Source organism: Leptonychotes weddellii, chromosome 2 (assembly GCF_054177405.1).
Source record: "Leptonychotes weddellii isolate Sample4059 chromosome 2, ASM5417740v2, whole genome shotgun sequence".
NCBI classification, from domain to species: Eukaryota; Metazoa; Chordata; class Mammalia; order Carnivora; family Phocidae; genus Leptonychotes; species Leptonychotes weddellii.
In genome coordinates, this window is record NC_138370.1 from 27,250,732 (window position 1) to 27,267,044 (window position 16,313).

Genomic DNA, 16,313 nt, shown 5'->3' on the forward strand with positions numbered 1-16,313 from the left:
TGATTTTCATTTTTTTTAAAAGATTTTATTTATTTGACAGAGAGAGATACAACGAGCGAGGGAACACAAGCAGGGGGAGTGGGAGAGGGAGAAGCAGGCTCCCCCATGACCAGAGAGCCCAACTCGGGGCTCGATTCCAGGACCCTGGGATCATGACTGGAGCCAAAGACAGATGCTTAACCAACTAAGCCACCCAGGTGCCCCCTGAAAATGTTGATTTTCAGTCAGTGTCGCTCTTTGCAATTTTCACTAATAGCAAATTAGGATGGCATGAATACATGTAATCTACTATTTTTAAATCTTCTTTGGTAAACATATTCAACTTCAGTGAATGGCATGTCCTGCCTCCCTCTTCATTCTCTAGCTTAGCCCTCCAAAAGTTATCTACCAAGTGAGAATGGTTTAAATTGAGAATCAGCAAACTTCTTTCTGTTAAAGAACCAGATAGCAAATAGTTTAGGCCATATAGGATCTGTTATAATTGCTCGGTGCCATTCAGCCCTGCTTCTTCAGTGAGAAACAGCCAGAGAAAATACATGGAACACAGCTACGCCTATTTGTGTAACAAACTTTCTTTATAAGAACAAGCAACAACCAGCATTTGCCCTATAGAACATAGTTTGCTGACCCCTCATTTAAATAAATCTGCCCTCATTTAGTAAGATTTCTATAGGATCTTGTTGCTTCAGTCAGAGGAACACTGGGAGATGAGGCTTCTCAGTCAGCTCAGCATCCAAGCTTTGCGGGGAAAAGAGGGGGATAGGACCCTTTTCTGCAGACTGGCTGGTTCCAGCAGAAGGGCCACCAACATATTCACAGAAGCAGAGTAAAGACTACTGAAAACCACCTTGCACCATGTTAGCTCATTCTCATTTTGCAGGAATGGTCAAGTTCCTTTTATGTTTTCATTACTGTACCAAAAATCTGTCTTCTCCTACATGGAAAGAAGCCCTACGAAACAAAGAGGAATGGGATTTTCAGATGTAATTTGTCACAACTTCCTATGCGTAATCCCAAATCACTGGCTGGGCTCTCTTAGGGTTACAGATAATTTAGCATAGAACTGATCATTAATGTGTGTTAAAACACAAAAATCTGACATTGTGAATATGCAGACATTATTGGGCGAGAGAGTCATCCCATTGCTTGAGATCCCATCCACTCTGGGATCACAAGAGAAAGAGGATGACAAAGCACACAGGCTTTGTTAGAAAATTCACCTTCCTTGATCTCGTGACAGCACTTTTCACCTGCTTCTCCCCCTCCTTTCAATTTCCAGAAGTATCCCAAAGCTAGCAAATCATGAAGGAAGAATTTTCAAAGGGAGTGGAGGGAAACGTTTACTTTTATTTTATTGCCAGTGAAAATGCTCTCATACCCTCCTTTTGGGGAAATGCAAATGTCACTGATGATAATCTGCCTTTTTGCCAAACAAGTTTCTACTTAGATCTGAATGGGGGGGAAAGAAGACTCAGAATATAAAGTGAAAGGCTTAGCAATCGATGAGAATGTGAGAAATGTCAGTGGTGTGTGTTATGAGACGGCAACACAGGTGGCCTTGCAACTTGCCTGGCATATGGATCACGCTAAGGAAGCTACACAGCCTAGCAAAGAATGTCATCGAGAGCAGTTGCAATTATAGATTCTGTGAGCAAACTTTGACTATTACTCAGAGTCCATACTTGCTGCATTTGAAAGCTGAGATTGCACATTTGTTCTCTAAATTCAGCTGCAATAACCCTCTACTTCAGTGCTCCTGGCCCCATGTGATTGGTAGGTGGGGAGTGCTGAGAAATAAAGAATTGATCGCATGAAAGTAGATGGTGAGGAACATGGCTGAGGACCGAAAAGATTAATGTCGGAAAAGAACTGCTTCAGCCAAAAGTATTCTCCCATCTCTAAACTTCCCTAGTGCTTTGTATTGTGACGACACTATGTATCTTTATTGTTAAACCCACCAAGATGGTTCTCTCTCCTTAGGGGAAATCCAGTAATTTTTCCTTGAATGAATGACACGAACTCTTTCATTGGACACTAACTATGCTTTACCTCAAAAACTTTCTTCCTCATAAGTAGAATTGATAGGAATAACCATCAAAGGATTTTCAAAATTGGTCTCCAAGGAAAACAGTTTACATGGCTGACATGAGGGAAGATTCTGGTCTTCTCTCCCAGCTCTTACACAGTCCCTGAAATTCTACCATTAGCTCATTCTTCTTTAAGGCCTCATGATTTTCATATTCCAGAAACCCTTGTGAAAACATAGCCAGCTTGACCATGTTGCTATGGGAACAGCTGCTGGAGAAAGTGCATGAGACATGGGAGTCTGAGCGGAGGGGAAGCAGCCGAGATGGAAAAGAGGATGCCAAGGTGGAAAGAAGCACATAATTACATCCTATTAACAGTTTTTCATAATAGTACACAGTTGAACCTTGAACAACACAGTTGAACTTTGGAACTGCATGGGTCCGCTTATATGTGGATTTTTTTTTCAGTAAATACAGACCAGTGCTATAAATGTATCTTCTCTTCCTTATGATTTTCTTAATGACATTTCTTTTCTCTCGCCTACTTTAAGAATACAGTATATGATACACATGACATACAAAGTATGTGTCAACTGTCTGTTTATGATCTCAGTAAGGCTTCTGGTCGACAGTAGACTAGTGGTAGTTAAGTTTTGGGGGAACCAACTGGATTTTTGGCCGTGTGGTAGGGGGAGGGCTAACTCCCCACATTGTTCAAGGGTCAGCTAAAACATATTTCTAATGTCAGGGGTTAAAATAGTTTATTTTGGCTGTTAATGTTCATGGGTGATGGTGTAGCAATTGTGAACAAATGAAGTTTCTCAAACCTCGTGGCTGATAACCAGTTTTTCCACCAGGACCTCTAATGAGAAACAGAATCTTCTCCTACTGAGGTCATATCCTTTCATTCCCTCTGTCCACCCTCTTAATTGGATACACAGGAACAGTGAAATGACCAGAGGACAGAGGAAGGTCACAAGGCAGCTTCCTCGTCTATCTTGGAATAACTGTTGAGAATTCACCAGAAGTAGAGTAGCCCATGTGTCAGCTGCCTTTTTGGGGTGAGGGAGGAAGAGGAGAACAAAAGCCATACAGGAGGCCTGCTTCCCAGGCAGGCCACTGTGGGGGGCGGGGGGGAGTCTCGCAGTGACCACCGAGACTCTATTTTCATTCCTGTGGTTTGGGGTTTACTGTGATGACATCAAACTCCACTTTCTTTCTTCTGCCGGCTGGAGGCTAGAAAACACATCCTAACCTTTCAGTAATAAAAATGGATGTAAGGGCGTCATATCCCAAAAAGCCCCCTTTAGGACTCTTCCAGGGAAATCTAATACATAGGGAGTCAGATAGCATTACATGGGTCCTTGGAGGCAAAATAGGGGGAAGCCCAAATCAGACTTTCTGGTTCTGGCCCAGGAGGCTTATGCAGGGGGTGAAACGTGAAGAGCCCTTAACAGTGAAGCCAGAGGGACCCAGCACAGCAAAGCTTCATTCCACCGAGGTCAGTGACTCATGAAACTGCCCACTAATACGAAGCGGAAGCAGATAGCCCTGGGACAAGTGTAGCCGTGAAAAAGCTGTATACGGTTTATAAGTGGCAGGTGTCCATCCTAAAGGCAATATGGAAAAGAAGTTTCTTAATGTTCCTCCAAGAGAACCAAAGCCATGCTTCCGCAGCCCCAGGCGCCGGTGACGGAGCACTGCATTCCTTCTAGGCAAGGGGCGAGTTTGTGCTGATCCTTAAAGGAATAGCAGGTTCTCCTCCTTTATGCTAATAGGGTTTTCAGAAAAGATGGACACGCCCAGGCCCCTTTTATAGCCTAAATAATCCCCTTCAAAAGAGCGGTCTCAGACAGCACTGAAAAAACTGGCAGCGTCCGTTTGCCTGAATATGAGGTGTTCATCATCTGAGAAAATTAAATTATAGGAAGGATTTTAACCTAATTCATTAGAGGATTCTTTAAGGGATTAACTGTTTCTTTTCAGTGATTTGCGAGGTTTTATTGAAACACATAGTGAGTATTTTGCAAAGGGAGAAGTCTAACTATTTCACGATTCCCTTACTCAGCATTAGCACCGGGGTCTTTCCTCTCTGAACAGACGGTGGTCATTCTCCTTCACCCTCAGGATGCGTAAAAGGTCTCAACGTTATGGAGTGGGAAAATTAGTTTAAATGAGACCTATTTTTCCTTGATATTTCCCAGTTCAAAGAAAACTAGAGATTCGACTTGGTAGTTTTCATGGCCATTTACTTCCAAATATGACAAATTGTCATAGACACTTTCATCCTGTCAGGAATGAAACTAGAGAATTGAAAACAGGGTTTATAACTGACCTTATTCTCCTTTGGCAACTCACGGGTGGCCCCGAAAGCTCCAGGTCCTTAAATGTTTGACAAGGAAAAAAAAAACATCCTTGCTATTCCCCTTCAAGAGCCAGATAATAGAAGAGACAAAAGGAAAAACTGAGAGGAATTTCATGGCCACATTAATTGACCCAAAACAATGAATGCACCTGCACCTGTCTGACGGCAAGACAGAGTGGAACTCTGTGTTTTCTGTTGCCTGTACCCCGTCCTTGTGGGTGCCCCCTGACAGCTGCCTTGCACTGGAAGGCACGAGAGACAATAGGCAGAGGTTGAATTATGGCATCCATCTTTTACTTCTTCTTTGGAAAATGCAGCACTGACTTGGCTTTATCCTGAAAGCTGCTTTGCTGTTTGTTGAGTACCCGGGGAGGTTCAAGTTTGGGGATGGAAGCCTGACGGGTGGGACAAATGGTTGTGTTGTGTCCAATTACTGCTGTTCAATATGAATGGCTTTTCTCTTCTGTCCGCATTGAAAGAACCATATGGAGGGCTGGTTTTGGTCACATACAAGGCTCTCATTAAATGAGACAATGAGGATGATAGCAGGGATATTAATATTTTTTCATTAGGACTCTGTTTCCATTCCCTCTGGCACTAACAGTAGGATTATGCACTGTTCCTATAAATGATGGCTCCCGATTTGTTATGGCCAGCTTAACTTAGTTTTCACTTTTTATACTACAAGCCTACTCGGAAAGAAGATATTTTTAAAATATGCTTTTTTAAAGGCTAAAACAATTCAGTTGACTGAAATGTAAATGGCAAGTTTGTAGAATATAAACAGACTTGCTGCCTTCATGTTACAGGGATTATTAGTACACCCCAACACCTGAAGGTGTTGGGTGAAATCCTCAATTCTGAACTAATTTACAGCATGCCCCTGGTATGAGGGGGTCTTCTGTGCTAATGACATTAAGCTGCAGCTCTAATGTGGTCCCCAACTATATTTCAGTAGGAAATCCATTCTCCCAGTTAGTGACCAGAAGAGCTTACAGCTTGCAAATAAAGTGGATCAGCCCCCATGGTAGCAGGATTCTGAGAAACTTGAGAGTTTGTTATCTGGAATTCAGAATCAAAGGGAGTCCCTTATAGGGCACACACAGTGGGACCTAAGAACACTGAGCCAGGCCAACTCCATTGTGAGCGCAGAATGCCCTCCAGAGAGCTTCAGTGTTTTTCCCCAGGGCTGACATTGAGCCTCAGACCTGTGCCTGCCCCCATTACTCTTATCTCCCTGTTAACTGATTGAAGGTTTAGATGTTACTATTCCTGAAGATATTTACATTTGAATAGGCTTTCAAGTACTTAAGAAAAGGTGGTCTCTCTAAACTCACACCAAAGGTACACCCAGCCACTTTTCCTTTTCCTAAAACTAGCTTATAAACACCTTGGAGGGCAGAATTTTATCATGGGCCCTTAATTCTTCCCTCCTCTTTGCATCCAAAAATGGAAACAGGCACAGTCATTATTCCCATAAATCCTCAAATTTTAACCTAATTTCCATTATTCATTTAACATGGTCATTAATTTGAAGATGTATTTTGAAAACTGTGATTCTGCATAAAAATTTGGTTTTGGACCATATACACCATTATAGGTTGGCCTGTGTCTAGCTAGTGAAATCACGAAGGTAAAGATTCATGCTTCCAATTCTTGTCCTGGCTTCCACCTCAATCATGGGATTTTAATCGAGGATAAGGGATGGGGATAGGAAAGTCTCAGAGGAAATTAATCCTGGTAATAAAACAACCATCCCCCCCACCTCAGCTGTCCCCAGAACTCAGGTGAATGAAGGCATGTAGGCTCAACAAGACAAAATTAAATTTAATAAACCATTACTACTCAATAAACTTACATGGGTAAATTTGTCCAGCTGTCTTAGCATGTGTGTGTGTGTGTTTTTAATGGTTTACTCTTTTAGTGGAAGTTCCAAAGGAAAAGATAAAGTCATCGAGTCTAAAAAGCTTAGGACAAATAAATTGACCTGAAGACCTAGAAGGAGTCTAAAGTAAATTCCTAAAATTTAAAAGTTATCTTACCTGCATAATATGCAGCATCTTTATGACACTACAAAAAACGAAATCTTATTTTTTCAAAATAACCTCAGTCTATCAGAATCCTAAAAGGCTATGACAAAAGGTCACCCAAAGTTAAGAGCTTAAAAAAATAACAATACGAAGCATCTAACACCAGCATTATAAACATTCAGTTCTTTAAACATGTTTCAAAGAGAAAGAAAAAAATTAAGTTTTACTTTGAGGCATCCACCTAAATTTCAAGACTACTAGTTTTGCTAAATGTTCTGGTTTCATTAAAAAAAAACCAAAAAATCAAAGACACTCAGAAAATTGCTTAATACCAACTATTGCTATGAATTCTATTCTCTGGTATTAACAATATTCCCTGAATTGTGTGTGCATTTACCTGCTAGTGTCCAAATGCACCACCATTATGAAGAGAAATGAGTCACACAGACTGGGATCAGAATAATTTCAAAAGGGCAGTATGGAAACCACCAAACAGATGCATGGTAGACCAATTTTCAAAACAAAACAAAAATCAGTGCATTTGCACACATGCAAACGGTTAAAATAATCCAACTATCTTGGAGGAATAGCCTATTGCATTAGGATTTTAGGGTCTTTTATATACTAATTGTTCTGGGGTAGACAGGTAAAGATAATTTAATAGGAGGTCTGTTTATCACAAAGCTAACTGAATCATTTTTAATAAGACTGATTATGTTCCTGCATGTATCTACTAAAATTAAGTGGAATTTGAGATTTGTGTGTGTTATGATGAATGTGCTCGTATAGAGGATAAATCGGAGCCATGCTTTGGGGAGCACATTTCACTTGTTACAATATGTTCAGAGACCTGCGCCAAGTGAGAGTTACATTTCTGCCTCTTTTGATCACTTAGCTTTAGGCCTGGGTGCTTATTCTACAAATCAGGACGTTTGCAGGAGTGCTGAGAACCAAATGGCTGGCAGGAACCCTTCGACAGCCCTGCTCTTCTTCCACACCTTCCCACCCCCACTCCCAACCCCACCATGTATTCATGAAAACTTCTGATATCCTGTTGGGACAAAGATTCATCCCGGCCTCCAAAACATATTCTGTATGCCTCTCCCAGAGTTTTATTATTGCATTTTTATGCCTGGGTCTTCCTGTCATGTCTTGAAATGTCAGAGATCCCCGAACACTTACTGAGGATGAAGCTCTCAAAGTGCTTGAGGCAGGATGTGTAACTTGTGCATTCAACAACTTTAACCCTCTGGCTACTTATTTTCAAAGGCAGCACAAAACATAAAGTTCAGTCTAATCTTCTCTCAAATAGTTACCACCTCTGGAAATCGAGCTTGAGTTGTAAGACAGCATAGGACAGGGATCAGCATTATGGCCTAAAGGCCAAATCTGGCCCACCACCGGCTTTTCTATAGCCCAGGAGCTAGAATAGTTTTAGGTTTTTTTAAATGGTCAGGAAAATAAATAAGTAAATAAATAACTAAATAAATAATCAAAAGAAGAGAAATATTGTGTGACGTGACAACTGTAGGACCTTCAAATTTCAGTGTGTCTCAATTACGTTTTATAGCCATGCTCGTTCACATGTACTGTCTATTGCTGCTTTCCCACTGCCATAGCCAAGTTGGGTAGCTGCTTTAGAGACCACATATGGCCCCTAAAGGCAAAAATATTTACTAGCTGGTCTTCATAGAAATATTCATCAACCCCTGGTATAGAATAAAGCTTAATTTGGGGGTCAATAAGATCACAAGGAATCCAGTTATTCCCACAGGACACTAGTCCACTGTTGTTCAAGGGAAAATACAAAATATAAACCCTCAATAGAATGATGAGAAATCTGTGCTTTTGTTTTGCTTGCTGTTTTTTTTTTTCTTTTTGAAACAACATTAGATAGCATAAATATTTACCCATTCCAGAAACAAATGTGTGTTTATGGTCTTTATTCTCAAAAAGGACGTGGAAAGAGATTATCACACAGCCCATCCAGAGTTCACTGTCACCTAGTCTCTCAGTTTGCCTCTTTCTCAGCTACTTCCTCAGTTTGTGTTCCGCCTGAATGTTGGGCAGGGGGTATCAATAGACTGAACAGACCTAGAGGAATAGCAGTTTTCTCTACAAACATTGTCCCAGGACCAAGAAGAAGTGACAGTATTCAAAACAAAGTTCTTAAATAAAAAGAACTAGGATCCCTTCAATTGCCCAAGCAAGGTTTGATTTGCCATTTCCATTAGTGTAGAAATAAATAACTATATTTGATTCCAAGTGAGGGGAAGGGGCAGCGGTGGGGGGGAAAGGGGGGATAAGGAAAAAGATAAACCAGAGAGAACATTTTTAAGCTGGCCTTCTCCCGCTCTCAATTACAGATCCGGATGTAGTAGAAAGTATATATAGTACCCTGATAGTTATGCTATTTGGCAACCAACTAGCTTTAAGCAGTCCCTTGAGACCTTTGAATAAAATAGCACTTTATTCAGTCAAGATTACTGTATGTGTGTGTGTTGCTTGTAAATGGTAATGTGCCCTTAAAAGCTTGTCTTCTCTTCCAAGTGCTCTTAGTTACATGAGTCTACTTTGTGATTATATGCTGAATGTGGTGAAGAAAAATGGTGCCAGCCTCAAAATAGGCAATTCTTGGTTGACTCTCAAAAATCTTTTCAACTTATCAAAATTTTACCAAAGGTGACATTTCTATCCCTGCTGTAAAAGTGCCTATGAAAACTGTGACCTTTAATCTTTTGTGTTGTCTTAATCTTCATCATAGCAAAGTCATTGTCCAAAAGGTTACCATTTGTTTTCACTGAAGATCCCCTATCATCTGAAAAAGGCTCATAGCAATCAATTACTCAAGACAATGGATACTGAATAAACACCTGTCACAGTATTAGATAAGGACTATCACAGAATCAGATTATTAGCTATGATTCTTTCCCTTCAAGTGTCTGTAATCATGCTGGTGGGCAAAACTCACATGAAACATGTGAGCAGTTTATTCATATGAAAATTTAAGCACAACAATAGAAAGAATTCAGAGAAGAAATAAAGCATTTTGAGCAAAGAGTAGAGGAGAATTGAACCAGGCATTACAGGAGAGTAAGATCTTGAGAAACAGTAAAGAGAGGAAGTGGAGAGAATAGATTGAATGAAAGCAAGAAGCAAAGTATTTTACCTAAGCCAGCATTAATGGCTCAAAGGGCAAAGGAAGACTGGGTATGTCAAAAAGAAAGCAACAACATAAAGGGAAAAGTCAAAAATAAATGTCCTAGTGTGAGAGATTAGAAGGACATTTGTAATTACTGGGATACTTGTTATAGTTACAAAGGAGGCCAATTTGGAGGCACAGGAAAGATAACCATTTCTGCTACATTGAGTTTGAGGAGGTGGAGAGATATCGAATCCGAGCAATCCCAAGGTCATTTGGAGACCTGTAACTAGCTCCCATTAACCTCCTATTCCTACTGTAAGAATATCCATTGCAATTCATTTTTAATTCCCTTAAAATGATTTTTATTTGTTCCTTTATTTCTGTTTTCATTTTTGTTATTCTTTGTTTAAATCTCTCTGTCTAGGAATTTATCTTATTTTGCTACACAAAGTAGTCCATCTGCTGTCATTTTGAACCTGTGGGAAGCTCGTCATCAGCACGATGGTGATCTTGACTCCCTGGCCTGTGCCCTTGAAGAGATTGGGAGGACACACACGAAACTCTCAAACATTACAGAATCCCAGCTCGATGAAGCCGACTTCAACTACAGCAGGCAAAATGGACTCTAGTCCACGATCACTCATGAGACAGTGACGGCCAGCTTCAGGACATTTGCTTTAAATGGGAAAGAGGCAGCTTTCTGCCCAGGGGCATTTGGAGAATTCAGCCTTCATTTACAATCAGTGTGGAATCCCTGGTTGAAGAAACTGAATTTTATATAGGTATAATATGTTCATAGGGAAAAGTACAAGCTCTCTTGAATATAAGAGGGCTCTACTGTCTTGTCTGAATCAGCACTCGGGCGAGTACTTGATGAACTTTCTCAGCTTTGGAGTGGGGAGGATAAAAGTGAGGGCGTAGCTAGAGAAAAGTAACTGTGGGGAAAAGATGAGCTACGATAAAGCCAGGAAGGCAGAGAGTGAATCGTGCATGTTTTGAAACAGGTTTTTAATGAGATGCCCCAAAGGGCCAGCTGATTCTGGTACCAGATTGTCAAGGTTGTCTCCCAACTGGCATCCGTGAGGTCAGCAATCATTGTAAAACCAGATTTGCAAAGTGAAACGGGGTTGCCCACCCATTTGTAGGACTTTGGTAATGTCAAGGAGGGCATTTAGAATCTAGATTCTGAGTTCATCACACCAGCACCGATTCCCCCATTTATCCTAGCCACTTAACGGAAACAAGATCAGAAGGTTAAGACAGACCACAAACTAGTTCTTGCCCTGTACGCCACCTTCATTTTCTCCCCGAGACAAATCTGCCCACCTTCTTTCTACCCCTTCCTTACCCGGTTTCAGAGCATAATTAAACTTCTCAATATGGAAATTTACTTCTCCTAATTCAACAAAGCAGAATCCTCCATTCCCAGCTAAACCAGTCGAATTGCAGAGTGCTATTAGAACACAGCTTGACGTGGATTTGGAAGGAGGCGGTCAAATCGAGCCCAGGGAAAGACAGGGACTGCAGACGCCACAGGCCTCAGATAAGCTGTAATTCTAGGATGGAGGTGTTGACCCAGTCTCTAAACATTGTTATAAGGGCATGAGGGGTTCTGCTCAAATTTTCAATCCAGGTTCTTGAAACTTTTTAGCCTCTTGGTACTGTGTTATCACAAAATCTCTCCGTAGGACTATCGGGCATCCTCCTTTTGCCTCTTGGAAAATTAGCAGATAGTCTTTGGTCTAAATGATATGAGTAAATAGACGTGAGGAATAAGTCTACCACAGTGTCCCAGAAACCACATGCATGTTCAGGAAGCTTTTGAGCTCTGATTATTCAACCTCACTAAGTACGCTTTCTCTACAGGACCATGAACATTAGGACTATTGCTTTAAGATTTTTTTTTTTTTTTAAAGAGGCAATGATATTGTGGAGAACTGAAGTCCACAGAGAATTCGTGAACCCCATCTTAACATTGTAGTCCATCTTTTATCCTATTACATCATCATTTTTGACAAGATGTCCTGGTAGACTAAAAATGAATAGATCTGTTCCTGCTCATCTTCTGGTGGATGTTTTAATTAGCTGTCCACAATCAGGACAAGCAAGGTCAAGGACCTAGATTAACTATAAGGCTGATCAGCTACTTAAAGGTTGGCTACATTAGAATAAAATATAGTCAGGGAATGGGGGAGTTGGGGAGTACTTGGCAATGGGGATATGGTCAATTTAAAAAAAAAGTTTTTGTAAGTCCTGTGTAAAAAAAAAAATTATATATATATATATATATATATATATATATATATATATATCTCCACCGAAGTAAAAAAGACCTAGAGATAGGTGGAATTTATGATACCATGGGTAAGGCATTAAGAACTCTTGAACGTGTTAGCCATTTTCTCTAACGTGTGGTATATATGGTCCCCTGTATTGGATGGAAGGCTTTACCACATGAAATTCAAAAGCATCTTGCTTTTCTCAGGAACCAAAGGCATATTACATAGAACAGACCCTCTTAGAATTGCTGAGCATATTTTCAAAATACCATCTCTAGATCACTCTAGGTCAGGAAAAGACCCTTTTGCTAACGTGCTCTACTTGTTTATTCCTTCTGGAGAGCAATGAAGAGAAGGCATGAGAGGGTAAATCATCTGACACCCTTGCTAACATTTCTGGAAGAGCAAGAAGTTGAAGTAGATGGTCAGTCACCCAGAATAGAGAGTTGACTGGCACAGTGTTATACAGAAAGCATCTGCATTGACTGTTTAATAATAACTTGTAGGAAACACATAGAACACTTTTGTCAGCTTCCATCTTGGAGGATTTTTGTTTTAAAACCATCCTATCCTTTTTTCCTCTTCCCTTCTAATTGGCCTTATCATTGCTTTATATATTCCGTGAATCCACACAGATCTTTTAGATCCAATACATTTTTTATATCTTAAAACAAATGAAAAATTTTAATATTTTCCCTAGAATCTAGATTATGTTAAAATGAGAAATTATCATTAATCCCTCAACCTCTAGAATTTCCTCCCATGGACTTTTTTTTTTGACCTGGGTGTTTATAAATGCATGTGACCATCATAACATACTGAACAACAAAGGAAGCAAATTAGCATGATTCACGGCTGACTTCAGCCTAAGGTTCAAATCCACCTTTCAGTCCATTTTGCTCCCTCTTTTCATTTCTCTTATTTCTGCTAGACTTCTACATAGGATTTCTACAGAAATGTATGAAATTCTGTGGCCGTTGCATGTCAGGATCGTACTTTACAATAGAACGCCAAAGAGAACCCATGTTTGTGAGATGTACAGACACGGTTGAGGGGGTAGGGGTGTCAGGAGGAGTGGAAATCACAAATCAGATAGACTTTGCTGACACTTGAACTGTGGTTACTTGCTGTGGCCTAGACCCTTGTTCTCTTTTAACGTTTTCCCATCACAACACAAATGCCCCTCTAGAAAGAGGTTCACTTGCCAGTACACATGCTTACCTTAGAAATCTTCTTGTCCTAGTGTAAAAGGAATCAAGACATTAAAAGTGGGCTTTAATACTTGGTAGGTTACTTAAAAATTTTTTTACAAAATATCCCACTTACTGCCAAATCTTTCAGTCCTCAAAGGCATTTAAGTCTAACGGTCATGCTTTAAACAGGACTTCAAATTATGCCACCAAAATGGTGCACTTCACAGATGTACCAGACTGCCGCCGCATCATAAAGCTAATTTACAGTTTTTACAGCATTGCTTGTGCAGTCTTACTGGTTTACATTAAAATCCTTTAAGCCAAAAGGAAGCTCACTCTACGGATTTAAATGCAAACTTCATTTACCAGTGCAGAAAGTCTCGTAAAACTCAGATGTACTCCCACAAAAGTTTTATTGGCCTTTTTGTAAGAGATGAATAGGAATTGACACAATTCTCTTTAAAGAGGGGAAATTTTCTCTCTTTTTATTATTTTTATCTCCAGCTGCAGGTATTCTCCGGTGCCATGGTCCCTATGTTTTTCTTTCAGTTGACTTTGAGAGGGGTTATTAAGTCAGGACTAAAACAGGGTTCTCTCTGGATTAAAAGTTCTGGAATTTATTGCATCTATTTTCCTTGAGAAAAATTCTCAACATCACAATTCATAAGCAAAGGTGGAATATGAAAATGGTATACAGAGTTTCCTCAACTTTTGATGGGGTCACGTCCCCATAAACCCATCAGAAGTTGAAAATATCATGTCAAAAATACACTTACTATGTCTAACCTGACCCCAACACCAGAGCTTAGCCTAGCCTAACGCAAACGTGCTCAGACCACTTGACATTAGCCTCCAGTTGGGCACAATCATCTAACACAAAGCCTCGTTTATAATGAAATGTTGAAAATCTCATGTAATGACTCAAATATTGTACTGAAAGTGAACGACGGAATGGTTACTGGGGGGTTAGTTGTTGTGGTTGACTGGGGTCTGCCCAGCCAACAGCGCGAGGTGGTCAACCCAGGTATCGCTAGCCCAGGAAGAGATCCAGATTCAGGGTTGCTAGTATGGCTGCTGAGTGCCTATCACCTTCGTATCACAGTAACAGAAAGTTGCCGGTCAAACCGCCATAAGTCGGGGACCATCTGTGATTGGTTTTAGATCGTATTCTCCACTTGCCAAACTTCTGGCAAAATTGACCTGTGGATTTCAAAATGTTAGAAGACCTTTCCATGTGCTTATTTTTCCTTTTTTAAATTTTTCCTTTTTGCCATTTTCGCTGCAATTTCTTAGTCCTCTGTAAAGGTGTGGAATACTAACTAGCAGATGTGGGGAAGGTGATGTTCCCTCAGAGGTCTTTGTTCCAGATCTGTGAACATCACAGGAACCAGAAGGAGCTGGAAAACATGCTTCTTATGGCCCATCGTGTGGCCCATTTCCATTACTTTTCCTCATGAAACATTGCAGAGTTCTGAATCCTGGTACCTCTCATTGACTGGACTAGGGGTCACATCCGTAGCAAATGGGAGAGCAAAATGTTGTCCTACAGGTAGTGACAAAATTTTATTAGCTCTTCGGTGTTAGTGGCCATAGCGCTGTATTTGAAAAATCAATGCTTTAGCCAAAAGCTGAATGGCCACCCTTTTCCGCAGCTTCCACTGTTTTGTCTGCATAGAATTTCCCTGAACTACAAGCAAAAATGTATTTTGTCAAATGTCACAAAGTGAAAATGTTGCTAATCTTAGATGTGTTACATATTTTGTGTTTTTTGCTTTCCATACTCTCAAAAGCTGCAGTTATAAAGCTGTTTGGCTGTATTGACGGCATGTGGTGTTCTTTGCAAAAGCAATTCTAGGAGAGCCAGCGTCTACCACGGACTCCTCACATCCCCACTCCAGGGTCATCAGCAAAAAGCAAAAAAATGGCAATTTGTGTGCTGGGTTATTTCAAAAAGATAAAAAGGGGATGGAAATCAGACCTGGCTGTTAGTCACTAGTGTGTAGTACTGTGATCTGAAGTAGGAAATTTAACTCACATAGAATAATTGTGGTGTTTGAAGCAGCTACTTTGCTTTTTCCTTTTGCTGTGAAGATCATGGATTTGGAATGTCCTCATGAGGTGGGCCTAAGACGGCGACCATGAACTTCATGTCTTAGTGCCCACCCTCCATCTGAACCCAAAGATTAAAAAGGCAGTAAGCTTCATGTTTAGGCCTAAGCTTAAAAATATCCTCCCTCCTCCCACCCCTAAGATTGAGTTGGGCAGAGGATACATCCTCTTTCCCAAAAAAGGTACAGCCTTGAATTATAAAATGGATCACTAAATTTGGCAATGTAACCCTCCGCACGAGTGGAAATGTGTCAAGTACTTTTACAAAAGGCATGATTATGACAAAAAAATGTCCTTTTGCCTCAAATCTTGCTAACCCCAAAGAGTATTTCACTATTGCAAGCATTATGTACATACAAATTCCAAAATGGGATAAATTCTACAAGTCCCTTAAAATTAGAGAGATACGGGAGGTAGAGATTTAACTACGGTTCTGTCGAACCGTGAGAAGAGGATATCTTAAGGGAATTTGTAAGCAGAATACCTTGCCTTACGACCCCCATTACAATCAGAAACGGATCTAATAATTCCAAAATGCTTCGTCAAGAGCTCTCATGAGACTGAAGTAAGATCACCCCTTACCAAGAAGCTTTGATCTAAGCCTCATCAGAGTGTAGCTAAAAAATTTCAATCAGAAACACTCTCTAGGGCTAGCCTAGATTATGAAGACCCTTCCCATTCAACACGTCTCTATAAGAAGGTGGAAGAAAAAAAACTCAGTATGGGAATCTTCTGGTCAGTAAGACAATTTTCTCCTTTTCCAAACTGGAATCAAGACAGATTTTAAATTTCCCATTCTTCACACGTCTAATTGGTACACGTAATTAATACAGTCCGTGTCACCCTGGAGACAGCACCAATATAAGCAGTTAGCGGAAAACTGGCTTATTCTCCTGACCCGGACTCAAAAGATCTGAGTAATTGTTTACCTGCATTTCTGTACGGAAGAATTTTAAAATATTTCATTTTGGTTCTGTTTATTTTGGGAAGGTGCGTGGGCGGGGGGGGGTTGTCGTGATTCATATCTCCAACCCATACCACTCTCAACTTTTATTTGATGTGTTCAAAGCCGGAAAAAAAAAGCAGAACTGAACACTTAATTTGACATGAAGCTGAAGGAGGGAGCAAGCCAGAGGAGAGTTTGAATAAAGCATGGCCTTGGCTT

The 16,313-nt window shown here is 40.4% G+C and overlaps 1 protein-coding gene across 1 annotated transcript in view; it reads left to right on the forward strand.

The window, feature by feature from the left end:
- UNC5D (unc-5 netrin receptor D) overlaps window positions 1–14,860 on the forward strand; it is a 234,638-nt gene extending 219,778 nt beyond the window's left edge. Inside the window, exon 17 of the mRNA XM_081812892.1 lies at window positions 9,992–14,860. Within this exon, the coding sequence (XP_081669018.1) occupies window positions 9,992–10,196 (205 nt within the window). The 3' untranslated portion in view covers window positions 10,197–14,860. The remainder of the gene's footprint in view (window positions 1–9,991) is intronic.
- The last annotated feature ends 1,453 nt before the right edge of the window (window positions 14,861–16,313 follow it).